The 14,862-nt window shown below is 52.2% G+C and overlaps 3 protein-coding genes across 3 annotated transcripts; 2 read left to right on the forward strand and 1 right to left on the reverse strand.

The window, feature by feature from the left end:
• Positions 1-1,055: 1,055 nt before the first annotated feature.
• Positions 1,056-3,648, reverse strand: COCSUDRAFT_61290 (hypothetical protein; the record flags this gene model as incomplete). The annotated part of the gene is made up of 5 exons (XM_005649529.1): positions 1,056-1,190; positions 1,724-1,870; positions 2,445-2,597; positions 3,058-3,176; positions 3,456-3,648. 5 exons carry the CDS (start codon positions 3,646-3,648, stop codon positions 1,056-1,058), a joined length of 747 nt encoding a protein of 248 aa, XP_005649586.1.
• Positions 3,649-5,056: 1,408 nt separating this feature from the next.
• Positions 5,057-13,929, forward strand: COCSUDRAFT_65073 (Adaptor protein complex beta subunit; the record flags this gene model as incomplete). The annotated part of the gene is made up of 18 exons (XM_005649530.1): positions 5,057-5,096; positions 5,327-5,568; positions 5,807-5,920; positions 6,172-6,276; positions 6,680-6,835; positions 7,262-7,387; positions 7,795-8,004; positions 8,582-8,731; positions 9,471-9,625; positions 9,959-10,100; positions 10,457-10,582; positions 10,960-11,160; positions 11,606-11,852; positions 11,965-12,045; positions 12,287-12,384; positions 12,651-12,758; positions 13,084-13,191; positions 13,644-13,929. The coding sequence occupies 18 exons, from the start codon at positions 5,057-5,059 to the stop codon at positions 13,650-13,652; spliced, it is 2,418 nt and encodes an 805-aa protein (XP_005649587.1). The 3' UTR covers positions 13,653-13,929.
• COCSUDRAFT_32544 (hypothetical protein) lies at positions 13,927-14,798 on the forward strand. Its single transcript, XM_005649531.1, has one exon. The coding sequence runs from the start codon at positions 14,382-14,384 to the stop codon at positions 14,562-14,564; it is 183 nt and encodes a 60-aa protein (XP_005649588.1). The 5' UTR covers positions 13,927-14,381; the 3' UTR covers positions 14,565-14,798.
• Positions 14,799-14,862: the final 64 nt, after the last annotated feature.

Raw genomic sequence — 14,862 nt, forward strand, 5'->3', positions numbered from 1 at the left:
CAATTTGGTCAAATGCTGATCACCTGTCTTAAGACTCCTGTTGTTGGCCAAGTCTGCCAGTAAACTACTCACGATCATGACTCATCGGAAATTCTGCAAGACCCATTTCTCTGGTGTGAATCATTTATTGTGTGACACAATCCGCTGCACAGTCCGTCTTTGATTTCTAGCAGTATAAAGCTCTCCCATACAGATAGGACTGCACATTTGCCAAAAGAAAACGGGCAAGGAGAAAATCATTGCAAATACCCCGGCAAAAGCTGGCATTGCTTCCTTAGTCACACCTGATGACTAACCTTCAATGTGGTGACAGCCTAGAGTGTGGTTCCCAGGGAACACGCTTCCAACAAAGAAACAACCATTGCATTGTTGTGCCCGTTTCTCCCAATCACAGTTGCAATCTGAGAATCTGATGGGTGTGCTGGGTACACTGAAGCAAAATCAAAACAGCCTGTTCTCTCCCTTGGGGGACATGTGACGGTGGTGAAAAGACAAATGGACCTTGTTCAATAAGAATGAATGATGCTGGTCAACAGAAACTCTCCTTGACTATGCGGAAAAATATCTGCCTGACCATAACACTTTGATGGACGGGTGCATTTATGGAAAATTTCACAGGAAGGCTGCTTGCCAGACATATTTTTGCAAGAAGGCCCTATAACTGTAGGCAAAGCTCCTGCCTCGGGCGAAAGAGATTCCCAAAAGTAAAATTTATGAAATGATACGTAGGTGAAAATTGCAAGGTGAATTTTGCTGTGCAGGCCAGGCCAGAGGGCAGAGCCCTCCTGCCCAAAGGGCCCTGCCCTCTGGCCGAGGCGCGGGCGAAAAATTCAATGGACAAGGGGAATGACGCGCGCAGATCACTGATTTTATTGCGCCCCCTTTTGGGCGGAGCCTAAAGGGGCGCGCCTTCCGCCAGAGCCTTTGAATTATCCCCCTTGGGTAGGTCTTCTTGCATGGGGAGAGGACAATTAGTGCAAGGGACATGACTACGCGACACCATCGGTACAGCGGCGTTGCCTCTTCCCTCTCAAGGCAGCTGCGGCAGAGGAGGCTCAGAGCTGCTGTGTTCGGCAGGTCACCCCGTTTACGGTGATCTTTTGAGGGTAGAAGTTCTGGGGCGAGCTTCCCACGAAGACAGCGCCCACGTTGACCTGGTTCCCGCCAAAGGGCTGCATCGTCTGCCAGAACTGCATTTGCACAGAGCAGAAACCAGTTAGGCATCAGTCTCATCCGCAGTCTCTTATTGTCACACATACCGCTTCCTAGGCACCTAGGATCTAGGTACGTCCAGCATTACATGTATCAGATGTCTCCATGTTGTGCGGTAATGGCCCGGGATTTCCTTGATTGCCAGCAAATTGGCACAAGGCAAGTGCTGCGTGCACTTATCTGCGTTACTGAGGCAGAGAGTTCCAAACAATGAAGTCCGTGGCTCTAGAGCGGGCCACATGTAAGTAACAAAGAGTACACAGGGCTTTATGTCCTCCTCAAGGCACGGTTATATTGTTCAGTGGAGTTATGCTCTTGGAACCTTGGTGCACACATGCAAGGGCGGCATGCATGGATCTCGGCACCCTGCAATTTGCATGTCAGAAAGCATGATGTATGCACGGTTTCTTGGGTTAGAAGCATGACGTCCATATACATTTTTGAAAACTTGGGTACGCACGGCTGCCTCAATTCTAATTTGCAATTGCATCAAGATAAGTTTAGGCTTCACCTCTTTGACGGTACCGATGGCCGTGCCATCGCCGTTGACTGCCGACACCACCCAATTCCAGGACTGGTCGACTCGCAGGTAGTTGTAGTTAGTCACCTCGAAAGTGTACACCGGGGCGATCTCCGCAGCTCCCCTGTTTGTCAGATACTGCACAGTCCCACACGGCAGCCATCTCAGTGAATCTAGCTTTCTAATTGACTATTTTCTCGCTGTCTCAAGGCTGCAAGCCAAAAAGCCCACATTCTGGCCTGAAACCCATTCAGCCAATTTGAGTGTGCGGTCTGCTCATTCAAAACAAAAAGAATGTCTGAAAACGGTCAGATGGCCATCTCAAGGAGGTCACTACAGCTCAACACCTCAGAACTTGTTCTGCTTTCAAATGTCTGCAGCCGGCTGGGTCTGTTTGCCTGCTTCACTCACAGTAGGTAATCAAATGGTGAGCTTGCAGGTGTGACTTGTGCATGCCAGCAGAGCAACTCACAAACTCGAGGACGCTTGCCATGCTTCTTTCTCATGACTAAGCGGTAAGCCACTGTCAAATTGCATGCACTGACGGCAAAAATTGTCCGATTAGCTTGCAGCTGTCCTCATGAGGCAGTTGTTTAACGCTTTGATTTTGGCAGTCTGATTGATCGCCCCATGCCAATTAGCGAAATAGTGATTCCGCAATGCATCACGGCATTGCAGTTGTGATGGATTCATGGCAGCAGGGGAGACTCACGAAGTTGAGGACGGATGCGTAGCCGTCCCAGGTCCGCCAAACGCCGCTGGTCTGGATGTAGACTTGACAGAAGTTGTCCGAGTAGCGCGGGGCCGGCGCATTAGTTGTCTCTGCTGTCGCCTTAGTCGCTGCCACCTCCGTGCTTCCCGGGGCCTGCAACACCATTTTACTCTTACTTGAGTTAGAGTTAAAAGACCAAATCAGCACCCAAATATTCTAGCTGCTGGGTAGGCTGCCAGCTTGCCACTCTCAAGAAGGAACAGACAAATGCCTCACTAGGAAATATCATGAGCCACAGCTTCTGCCACTGTGCTGCTGAGACCACCGATGCAGAGACTTCAGGTCTCTCGGGTGGGTTCTGGAGGCGCCAGTCATGCATGCTGCTCAGAACTGACTTGTGGACTTGACAGTTACATTGCTGCGTCCTTCCTCACTTGCTGGTGCCAGCTGCTCATTCTCAGCCTCGACTATCACATCACGCCGCCTTGGAACTATTTATGCACGCCACATCTTGACTGGAAGGACGACATCATGTGTTTGGGGGATGCAGCGCACGCAGGATCCTCGATACAAATTAAGCACATTGGCAATTGTAGCATCCCAGCAAAGTCACCTGAGGAGGCAAGGGCGAGTCCGATGGGCTGCTGGGGGATGCGTCCCCCGGCGGCGGCGGTGGTGGCGGTGGCGGAGGTGGCGGCGGCGGTGGCGGTGGGGGGAGGCCACCACTTCCGCCTGCGTTAGTCAAAACTGATTACACCAACTGGGGTGACCTGGCTACAATAATTTAAACACAGCCCATATAGCTTTCCCTTTCCCTGTTATAATATTTACTGATGTCACCGTCTTGTACTCTTCGCAATGCAAGTGATCATTGCCCTTTGGATTAGCTGTCTCTCCGCCCTGGGTCTCATGAACACCGGAGCAGATACCTTGACAGACACATCCTGCACCCAGGCAGACTGTACACATATCTCCACAGGGCAATAAAGTTTGACATGAAGAGGCGCGCACCAGAAATGCTGGCTATGAAGGCCATCGTGGCGAGGCCAGAGCCGTAGGTGTTAGAGTGGGGCATGTCTGCAGGCGCAGGGGCTGGCGCAGGCGCTGGAAGAGCAATCCAGGGCGCGGGTGCTATCGCTGCGGAGACTCCATCCAGGCAGCATGCTCCAGCCAGCAGGGCCAGCATGAGCACTGGGGCGTGCATTGTGGCTGCTCCCTGCAACAGAGTGCACTGCTGTGTTTCAGAGAATCTCAGTTGAGTTTGGGTAAGACAGAGGGGGTCGATTGCGTTGTGTGTCAGCGCCCACAGGGGGCGATCGGCTGTGTCATGGTTGGCACATATTCCTCTTTCTGCAGTACAGCATGCTCTAGATCTGGAAAGGCACTCGTTGAAGACGACAGACAATCAGTGAAGAGTACTTTCGAGGGACGTGCAAAGCAAGCAAGCATACTTTGTCTAGTCCTCTAATCAGGATCTATCGACAGGTGTCCTGGCGTTGAAGACGCCTAAGCAATGATGAAGCCAACAAGCATGCTACATGTGTCAGTTTAACTCTAAGTTCTGCTGTGCTGAAGAACTAGCGGTACGAGTTGGGTGCAGCGGTGCCTCTATATAACAAGATAGACCTCAGCCCGGTAACATCCGTACAGTGACCCTATCAAGGACGTCTCATAGCATAATTGTTTGAGCTTCTGTTAACGGTGAAACTTGCCTCACGCTGTCGGATTGACTTGTGTCGTTTATTGCTAAGGCGACGGATCAGCCGTCCCCAAGTGGTGGCAAACGTGCTCCTCTCGTGGGGCAGGCCTACTGGGGAGACACCGAGCAGGGATGACACTAACACTATACCCTTATTGAGCTAGCTACACATCCAGTCTTATGCAGCCTCGTGGTCACGATGCGTGCCCACTAAGGACGCAAACCCCCTTGGTCCCCAAGAACCGATCAGCCAATGGCCCTTTGCCCGACAAAGCCTGTCGGTAGCCTGCGGACAGTCTCAGGAAGGCTGAAAGCGAGGAAATTTGGGGGTAGCACAATCGAGTGTCGGAGCGAAAGCTGGGTCGATCAGTACACTATGATAGATACACCATCAGTTTGGCGCCATGGTGACACAGTGGGGAGGTTGGGTGCGTTTGGGGTGCATCCGCAAGGTCGGCAGTCCACATCTGCAGCTGCCAGGCTGATAGGCCTCATGAATAGATATTGTCCAGGACTGGGCTTCAGGGCACATTGAGAAGTAATTGATGCAATGCAGTGCACAGACTGCAAGAAGTGCTCGTGCATGTCGTTGTAAAGCTTGCTGTCACACTGGCAGCCGCATGGTGCGCGCTACAGCAGTCTTGGCCAATGGATGCTTAATTGTTGCGGCCGGTACATGCATGTCCTGGTGTATCTGATTGTGCTGCTCACACCAAGTAGAAGTGCACGAGTGACGGACTGACAATTGCAATTTCTGCGACTCAGAAACAGCATGCAAGCATTTTAGTCACATGCATGCTGAGCCTAATCAGGTGCCAACCCCAAGAGAAAGCAAGCAATGACGCAGTCTGGAATTGTGGGGTGGCAAGACATGTCCAGAAGCCTTGGCATCGCTTGAGAGTGAATTGCAAACATGTCAGGGGACGGTAAATACTTCTCCACCACAAAGAAAGGTGGGTCTTTCGGTTTCAGTTACATCTGCTTCTGATGAAGGTGTTCTATCTCAGTAAAGGACATCTTTTCTTCTTGCTTCAGCTTTAATAAAAAGCTGTTATAGTTTGCACTGGCTCGAATGAATGGAAGTGTATGAAATTGGGACGACCCTTTCCTTGGGTCACAGAATAGGAATGTTGCGAGGCAAGACTGCCTTGTTTAATTAACCTCTTTCTTTGCTTGTTGTCAGGCGAGATACATGAGCTCAAGGAGGAGCTCCGTGTCTTGGACAAGTCCAGAAGGAAGGACGCAGTCAAGAAGGTTATAGCTGCGATGACTGTGGGTAAGGACGTTTCACCCATCTTCCCGGATGTCGTCAACTGCATGCAGACAGATGATCTGGAGCTCAAGAAACTCGTCTACCTCTACCTGATCAACTATGCAAAATCTCAGCCAGACCTGGCCATCATGGCCGTGAACACATTTGTCAAGGTGAGCCTCGCACTGGCAGGGCATGCGCCCCCTCTCTTGCAGTCTGAAGGGTGCAAGAACCTGTTCACATAATCGGATGACTGCGGCGTGCAAGATGGAGCACTTGAAAGCAAAGATTCGGGGTGCTAAAGCTTACACTGCAAAACAAGTCAACTCATTAGAGTTCCACCTTCAGAGTTTGTACCATGACTGGGTGGGCCTTGCCTCAAGAATCATGACTTTCCGCTTTGGTTTGCAGGACTCGCAAGATCCCAATCCCCTCATCAGGGCACTGGCAGTGCGCACGATGGGCTGCATCAGGGTGGACAAGATCACAGAGTACCTGTGCGACCCTCTCCAACGGTGCCTTAAGGTGGCAGTCCATCCTTCCTTGAACAACAACCTCCAACTCCAATCAGCTCACTGCTTGGCATGCCCGTTCCTTGCCATTACATTATTTTGCTGTGCCAGTGAGCATTGCTCTGCTGATTGCCAAGGCTGCGCAAACCACATAGGAAATGATCTCATGTGCTCATCTTGAGCCATTGCTTCGTCGTACTGATATGGCAATGCGGGTGTATATCATATTATATGACTATTAGAGCAACATGCTTTCATTTGCAGGATGATGATCCATATGTGCGCAAGACTGCGGCAGTGTGTGTTGCGAAACTGTATGACATCAACCCAGAGCTCGTGGAGGACAGGGGATTTCTGGAGCTGCTGAAGGTGGGACCCTTTGCATGACTCCGTTGAAGTGGGGGGATCTAAAGAATATTTGTAGTCTTTGGTACGCCCTGCAAAGGACGCTGGCAGGATGGAGTATGAAGTGGTGGCTGCTGAAACTCTCAGCAGTTCTGTTGTGTGCTTCGTGGCTTATCTTCTGGCTACTATGTGCATCTTTGAGGGATTCACAGTTGAGGATTGCGTAAGAGTTGAATATTCCCCTTGTGAATCAGTCATGTCAACTTTTCCAGTATTAGTTGAGAAGATTGCTGGCAATTACTATGAAGCTGCAGGTTTCATTGGATTTTTTCCTGGGCAAGAGCGCCTGCTTTTCGGTTACTCTTGGCAGACATACATCAATGCATGGACTGTTTCACTAACTGCTTTTGGCTGCGTTTCGATGCAGGACCTGTTGGCAGACTCAAACCCGATGGTGGTGGCCAATGCGGTCGCAGCGCTGGCAGACATCCGGGAGACGAGCACACAGGACCTGCTGGTGCTTACTAACCAGAGCCTCTTCAAGCTGCTGCGCGCTCTCAATGAGTGCACCGAGTGGGGCCAGGTGCGCTGGAGTGCATCTTGAAGCGATTCTTCCGTCAGCCTTGCAAGCCCGAAGCAGTCATTGCTTGTGTGAAGTGCTCTCTGGGCAGCAGATTGCCTCAACTTTAGCTGCTTTGCGTTACCCCTTGCGTTCCTGATAGAGCCAGTTCTGTGCCAAGAGTCATCCATCTCAGCGCAAGCTGCGGATCAGCTACTATAATGTCATGACCTGAGCGTCCTTCTGCATGCATGCCCTTTAGTTCCTTTGTACGCTGAGACGTCTCGTAGCTTGCTAGCTCTTGGCGCCTACCAACGCTTTGGCTTTCTTTGGCTCAAAAAGTGCAAGAGTGTTGGTGAGAGCTGTGGGAGGTGCACATTATAGCTCACTTTGGCTTTGCAAGTGCAGGACCCATATGAGGTCTCTGATTTGCTTGACCTGGTCATGCAGGTGTACATCTTGGATGCCATTGCCAAGATGCAGATAAAGGAGGCGAAGGATGCGGAGAGCATAGTGGAACGAGTGGTTCCCCGCCTGCAGCACGCCAACAGCGCTGTCGTCCTCTCCGCTGTCAAGGTGCGCAGTGCAGCTCACAATCCCCCGGGTTCACCAAGACACATCATGCTACAAATGCCATACATAGATATGCATGGTGCTGGCCGAAGTCGTCGGATGAATTCCTTGGTAGGAGGTAATGGCAGACAGGACTGTCTCTCTTCACGTTTCCATTCTTTGGTGCTGATTGAGCTCCTCTCAAGCGCCAAACCAAAGACGGCTCCTTTGTGGATGCTTTTGCCTCCATTGCTGCGAGTAAAAGAGTAGACGCCATTCTTACCTTACCAGGTCGTGTCATCTGGAGCAGGGGCATGCAGAACACTGCGCCCTTGTAATGCTTCAGGAGGCTGCCTCTGTTGTGTACCCTTCTTTTAGCCTGAGGAGAAAGACAATGTGCTGAACAAGAGGCTACGCTGCGCTGTGCACAGGTGGTTCTGCTGCAGCTGCCGCTGATTGCGGACGAGACGGCGGTGAAGACCCTGGTGAAGAAGCTGGGCCCCCCACTGGTGACTTTGCTGAGCGAGGAGGCAGAGGTGCAGTACGTGGCTCTGCGAAACATCAACCTCATCGTGCAGAAGCACCCCGAAGTCCTCTCCCACGAGATCAAGGCAAGCCAGCTTGATCCACTCGAGACTTTTGTCATGTGCAAAAGCATTGGAAGTCTGCCACAAGACTTTGGCCCTTGTCAGAGTCACAGGGGCAACTGCTTGGCCAAGCAGAGGATGGCGTGACTTTGCTGGTCCTTATTTGGACCAGTGCAGGGATTTAATGCGCAGGCTGCCTACTATGGCCCTGTATCTGCGGTGTATGCTTTCCCGAGGAAGGGCTTTGCACTCTGCTAAGGCAGGTGACGTCGGTCCAGAGAAGTCCAGGGTCAAGTTTTGATGGACCCTCAGCACATTCATTGAGCACAGAGCAATGGGGTATTCAGCGTTGGCTGCTGCGGGAACTTTACCTGCTTGTGTTCTGGTGCCGACGGTCCTTGCATGCCGACTTCTTGGGCTGTGTACGCGCGTTGTGATCAGCATATGGGCAGTTTTGCAGGCCTTGCGCCCACAGTCAGGAAGTATGCGTGCAATCTCTGGCCGCCAGCAAACAGACATGCATGCATCCCGTTGTTTGACGACCCTTGAAGTCCCAGCTCGTCAGGGAACCAGGATACCTGGTGATACCTTCCTGAAGTTGGTTCGAGAGTTTGGATGCATGTGCGCGCAGGTGTTCTTCTGCAAGTACAATGACCCCATCTACGTGAAGCTGGAGAAGCTGGACATCATGATCGCGCTGGCCAACGAGCGCAACATCGACCAGGTGTTACTGGAGCTCAAGGAGTACGCCACAGAGGTCGATGTGGACTTTGTGCGCAAGGTGTGCTCCTCCTGACATCTCTGGTAGCCTTTAGATAAGTTTGATTGGGAAAATGTGTCTGATGACGATGCGGCCGTGCCCGGAATTTTGTCTGTTGAGGATAGGGTAGTGCCGAAGATTGTCAAATGCCAAGCTCGGCACATCAAGATGCAATGCAATGCTGCGGCGCTGGTGCCTTTACAGCAGGGGCCCAGTGAGATCTGACTGGTGAAATCAGCTCCTTTGTGGATTTTACCAATCCGATTCTACTGACCTGTTGCTGTGGAGGCTCCTATGGCTGCTATTCCGCGATACCATGGCAATGCATGAATCCATGTCTGCTTTGGCTCTCACCCTTGCAGTTATGCTGCCTGATCCTTTGGCAGCCTTCATCCCTTGTCTTTCACTTTGGCCTTATTTCTCTATCTGCATGCCTCTCCTCATTGCAGTTCAAACATCAGCACTATGTCTTTGCGGCCTGAAGTCAATGAGCTAAGAGTGACATGACGATGCTACTTGATCCATTCATAGGAACTAGGATTGCTTTTGCTGGACAGCAAAGTTTGCACGACCTTTTGCCATGCAGAATCAAGCAGAGCTCCTCCTCACCCTCTTAGCTGCCTCAAGCAGCAACGGCCCGGTCTGCTTGTGATGTGATAACCTTGGGCTGTTGCGCGGGCGGTGCACGTAATCTACAGACGGTAGCTTTCAAGTCTCGGATTCGAACTTAAAATAAACTCAATTCAAATTTGTGCGGCAGGCGGTGCGCGCGATAGGGCGGTGTGCTGTGACGCTGGAGCGAGCTGCAGAGCGGTGCATCAATGTTCTGCTGGAGCTCATCAAGCAGAAGGTCAACTACGTTGTCCAGGAAGCTGTCGTTGTCATCAAGGACATATTCCGCCGCTACCCCAACAGGTGCGTTGGCATCTCGGCCTGTGGCAGCACATTGCGGAAGGAAAACTTGTGTAGCACAGTATCATGGAGGAGTTGATGGAATTGTGGTAGCTGTGGAGCATACTGCCTCCAATGAGGTGACAGGTTCTGAGGCACAGCTGGCATCTGTCCAAGCATGGAAGCTTGTCATTGATGGTATGTTTCATGCAGGCACTGCCAGCTTCTTGTCAGCTCACAGCAACTTACCATGGGCCCGCGCTTGTGCACAATGAGCAATCTCATCTACACAAATATGGCGGGGCTGACTGTCATCAAGTGATCAAGTTTGAAGTGCGTTTTTGGCGCTGTGTACAGGTATGAGAGCATCATTGCGACGCTGTGCGACAGTCTTGACAGCCTGGACGAGCCTGAGGCGCGCGCCAGCATGGTCTGGATCATCGGCGAGTATGCAGAGCGCATCGACAATGCAGACGAGCTGCTCGAGTCCTTCCTGGAGGTTAGGAGCCCTTTTTCTTTGGCCCTCCCTGGCTGATGCTGAGGCTGAGGCTGAATTCCTGGAATTTGGGATCCAGACTGTGATTGCAAGCGTGTCCTTTGCGCAGAAGCTCTTCCTTGAGCGCCCGCCTGGATTGATGTGCAGCATGCACAACCTTGTTAGTCATGCCATGCATGGCAGCTACCGGCTGCATTTGGCGTCTCTCAGTTCCAGTTGCTCCCACATCCTTTGCAGAGGCTGCCATGGTCAGCTGGTGTGGTTTGCCACACCATGCTGATGCAGGGGATATGTAGAGCCGAGTGCCACCCTGATATTACTAATAGCATGGGTTTGATAGCTGGGGCATGTCTGCGCAGGCGTTCCCTGAGGAGAATGCAGCGGTGCAGCTGCAGCTGGTGACGGCTGCCGTGAAGCTCTTCCTCAAAAACCCCCAGCCGCGCGCGCAGCAGATGATCCAGCTCGTGCTCACCTACGCCACCCAGGTACCGGCTGCTCTCAAAACAGTCCGTTGGATTGATCTAGCTAGAGAATTTTAGCGCAGCTTGTGTGTTCAACCGCACAAGTGACACCGTAACAGTATGTCTTACTTTCAGACGACACATCCATGGGATGCCACGCAGCGTAGCTGTTCTCTTTCTCAAGAGTGAGGCATCCTGAATCCGGGAATGTGTGAAAGATTGTCGCCTGCCACACCCTGTGTGCTGCTGTTGGTTGGCCACAACCTTGCAGGCGTGCAGCCCTGCGAGCACTCAGATGTGCACATGTTCTCATTTACCGACTGAGAACAAGCACACAGTCTCGAAGTACATCTTAACAGACACCCTACTTTATCATTCTGATTGGCCCGCGCACGCCACAGGAGACGGACAACCCGGACCTGCGCGACCGCGCTTACGTGTACTGGCGGCTGCTGTCGTCCGACCCCGAGGCCGCGCGCGCCGTCGTGCTGGCCGAGAAGCCGGTCATCTCCCAGGGGACCGCCACCATGGACCCCCAGCTGCTCGCGACACTGCTGGGCAACCTGTCCACGCTGTCCTCCGTCTACCACCTGCCGCCCTCGGTAACTGACCTCCTAGATACCTAGATATATAAATAGTAGACCTATGGTGGTGAAAAGCTGTCCACGCTCTCCTCCGTCTACCACCTGCCGCCCTCGGTAAATACCTGCTAATTGCCTATCGATATACCTGGACATGCCCTGTCGGTTGCTGGGCAAGGTAAGAATGGGCCCTCCTCCATCTAAAACCTACCGCCCTCGGTGCGCTGCCCAGGGGCTTTTTGTGTGTATCAGACACATTTGGCCTTGTTTGGAACATGTAGAGCTTTTCTTGAGTTGAGAATACAAATTTAACTTGCTTGCGTCCCATTTGCGGGATTTTCCTGCTTGAAGAGTGGTGCCTACCTCACATGTGACAGACCTCTTGGCTGGCTCGGGTGACGAGGGACTGTGGTGTTATGCTGACAAGCCCGTGGTTTGAAGTAAATTGAATTTCCTGTGCATGCAGTCGTTTGTGACGCGCGCCGCGCACACGCCAGCACCGTCCCTGGACAACGGGGCGCTGCAGCGCCAGCGCACGGCCACCGACGACGGCCACGCCGAGGCCGGCAGCAGCGCAGCGGTCTCGGATGGCGCGCCCTCCCCAGCCGCCGCCTCCGCGTCGCAGCAAACCTCGTCGCTGATCGGCGACCTGCTCGACCTTGACATTTCAGAACCGACGCCCGCCGCCGCGCCGCCGCCGCCCCCGGTCGAAGGTTCGATTCTCCCTATTGTCACTTTTTGCTCTACTTCACTTGTGGCAGGTGCCTCACGGGGTTCGGTTGCCAGAATTGGTTGCTGAAGACTGGTGTGTTGCTTTTGCTGCAGAGCTGGTGGAGGTGGTCAATGCGCAGAGCGGCAAGGGGCTGGCGATCAAGGCCGGCTTCTCACGGGAAAACAACGGCCCAGGTAAAGACCGCACACCCTGCAGCCTGCCACTGCCTGATATGCATGTCAGAGTCGACACACTTTGGAAAAGATATTGCGCCTTGCCCTGTGTGCAGTTGTCAAGGGTTGATAACTGAAGAACAGCTGAAAGCCGAGTTTAGATACAGGAAGAAGAGACATCTCCACAGAAGCCCTTTTCAGTGGGCGCTAGGCCTGTCACAAAGAGTGTATATCAGACTGAGGTGTGCAATGGTGTGGGCAGTGTTCCTGCTGCAGCTGGCGAATGGCACGCAGCAGTCTCTGGACGGCTTCATGCTGCAATTCAACAAGAACGCACACGGCGTTGCACCCACCTCGCAGGTACATACCTTTTCTGTTTGCTCTACTATAAGTGGTTGCGGCTATCCCTTCCAGAGGCAAGATGCGAGTACAGACAAGCAGCAGGCACCAGCTTTCAGCAATCCCTCTCCATCACAAACCTTTGCATGCGTCCTCTGCATTACATCAGCCTGTGATATGACAGCCCGGATGAAAACAGATGAGACACTTAAATTTGAGGCATGTGGCAGAAGACTTGAATCAAGCAACAGCAACACAATAAGATGTGGGGATTTGCGTGAACGCAGGTGGTCTCAGTCCCCCCTCTGGGGCCGGGGGAGACCGCCGGCGCTTCGGTGCCCCTGACCACCAACCCCGCCCTTATAAACCCCGCCGCCAACCCCAGCGTCATCCAGGTCCGTCCCTGCGTACCACATCAGCAAGGCCTTCTCTTGATTTAAAGGCTTCTGCATTCTGGAAGCCAGTTTCTCCTACAAATGGAGCCGTCTGCTCATGAGAGTGTATTCAGAAAACACTTCGTTCTGTCTGCCATGCGCTAAATCATAGAGGACAGGCTGGCGTCTTCTGGTCCAGTGATTTATATAATTTGTCCACAGCATTCCCACTTTGCTAGACATCCTCCTGAGCAGGGTGGAAAGGGAATGCATGAACATCCTTGGAGCCACCCGGCGAGCTCAGCATCGCGCGCATGTGATGGCATGTGGCGGCATGTGCGCGCAGGTGGCGATCAGGAACAACCAGCAGGGCGTCCTCTACTTCTCCAGCAACTTCAAACCGGAGGTACTCGCGGCGCCCGCGCAGTCGGCCGCGCCCCTGGACGATTTCTTTGTGAGCATCCCTTCTCCTTTCCCCGTCAATTGGGTGTTCCACCCTTAAGTGCTGGCATGACCTGCTAACATGGCAGCAATGGACAGAATTGACCGACATGGCTTGATCATAAGGGCGGTAATGATAAGGACCTGGATTCAAAAGGTATCTGCTGTTGAGGCAGCTGTAGGAAGCGCCTACCTCTCTGCAAGCCGTGCTACGCACTGGAAATGCACTACCTGAAAGTGTGTTTTTTGCTAGTGGCTGGTGAGATATGCGCAGTGCTGGCAGCGAGCCCCTGAGTATTTCTTATTAAACTGTTCGTAGCATCACACATGGTCCTGTTGCTTCAGCATACGCAGCTCTCACATGCAGCTTTTTGAGGTATGACTAGAGGCAGACTTGAAATTGAAGCATGGCAACAGGACAGGAGTGCCGAACTCTTCTTCGAGTGTTGTTTGCTGCATTTGCAGGGCTTGTGAGGGTAAGCTTGCTCTGGAGTGATGAGGGATCATCTTGCGCAGTACACAATGGGCAGTAATGGATATCAAACAGCAATTTACAAACTATTCAGAGCCTGTGAGTTGATGCTCCTGGATATTCCTGACACAGTCAGACCTGTCATAGATACTGTCCGTTCCTGCTTGTCATGTTGATGGAACAAGGGGTGGGCATGTCCTGCCTGCTTTTTCGCCTCATCCACCAGCATATTCATGTTGAACAAGGACTTTCACTGTAAGCAGGCAACAGGTCTTTCACAAAACACCCCGGGCTTACAGTGTTCTTCTGGCTGTTGCTATCAGGATTGAACATTTAGCTGGCCTGATATCTTGGCAATCACCCTTTTGCAATTAAATGGTCTGCTCGCGCGATTGCACTACCGGCAAGCCCCATAAATTCTACTCGTGCACGCATAAAAGGAAATGTCAATGCAGGCAGAACAGGACAATCATATGCATGCGCATGCGCCTAGAAAATGCCACTGTTCCCAAATTCAAACATGGGACAATATGGTGATTCATTATCGTCAAGGCCTGACAGTCTTGCACGGAATATACCCACAACAACGTTTCCTTATTGGCAATAAGCTTGAGTCAAGCAGAAACCCACAAGAAATATTGGCATGACAGCCGTTCATTGCTAAGGATTATTTCCCCCAACCCTCTGGCGATGCCGCCTTTTGATGGGGTAACTGCCAGTATATTGCATGCATGCATGCGCAAGAATTTCGGCATCAAATTAAACCTTGCAACAATCCAAAAACCAGTTCACAATCTTGCTGCCTACAGGGCAGTTCACCACACACTGATGCACAGAAAGCAACCACGTCTTCCTTGGCATATTTGGGTCTTGACTGCCGCGGAATGACTTTTGCAGTGTCAGGACTGAGTTGATGGGTGGAACAAATGGCGAAAGTCTTGAGAATATCTTGAGTGGTTCTTGAGTATGTCTTGAGTGGTCTCGAATCCCTAAAACAAAGTCATGGCACGGGCTGCGAAACCAACTAAGTCAAATACAGTGGAGGCGGATGGCAATTTGGCGCCTCTGTTTCCCATCCAGGGCAGCTGCCTCATCAAATCCCAAGCCCTTGCTGGAATTCTCACAATACTCCCACAGCTCTGCGGGTCCTCTTATTGCCGGATGAGATCCCCAAAATAACCCCACCGTCCAAATACTTTTATGGTGGCGCAG

Source organism: Coccomyxa subellipsoidea (genome assembly GCF_000258705.1).
Source record: "Coccomyxa subellipsoidea C-169, whole genome shotgun sequence".
Classification (NCBI taxonomy): domain Eukaryota; kingdom Viridiplantae; phylum Chlorophyta; class Trebouxiophyceae; family Coccomyxaceae; genus Coccomyxa; species Coccomyxa subellipsoidea.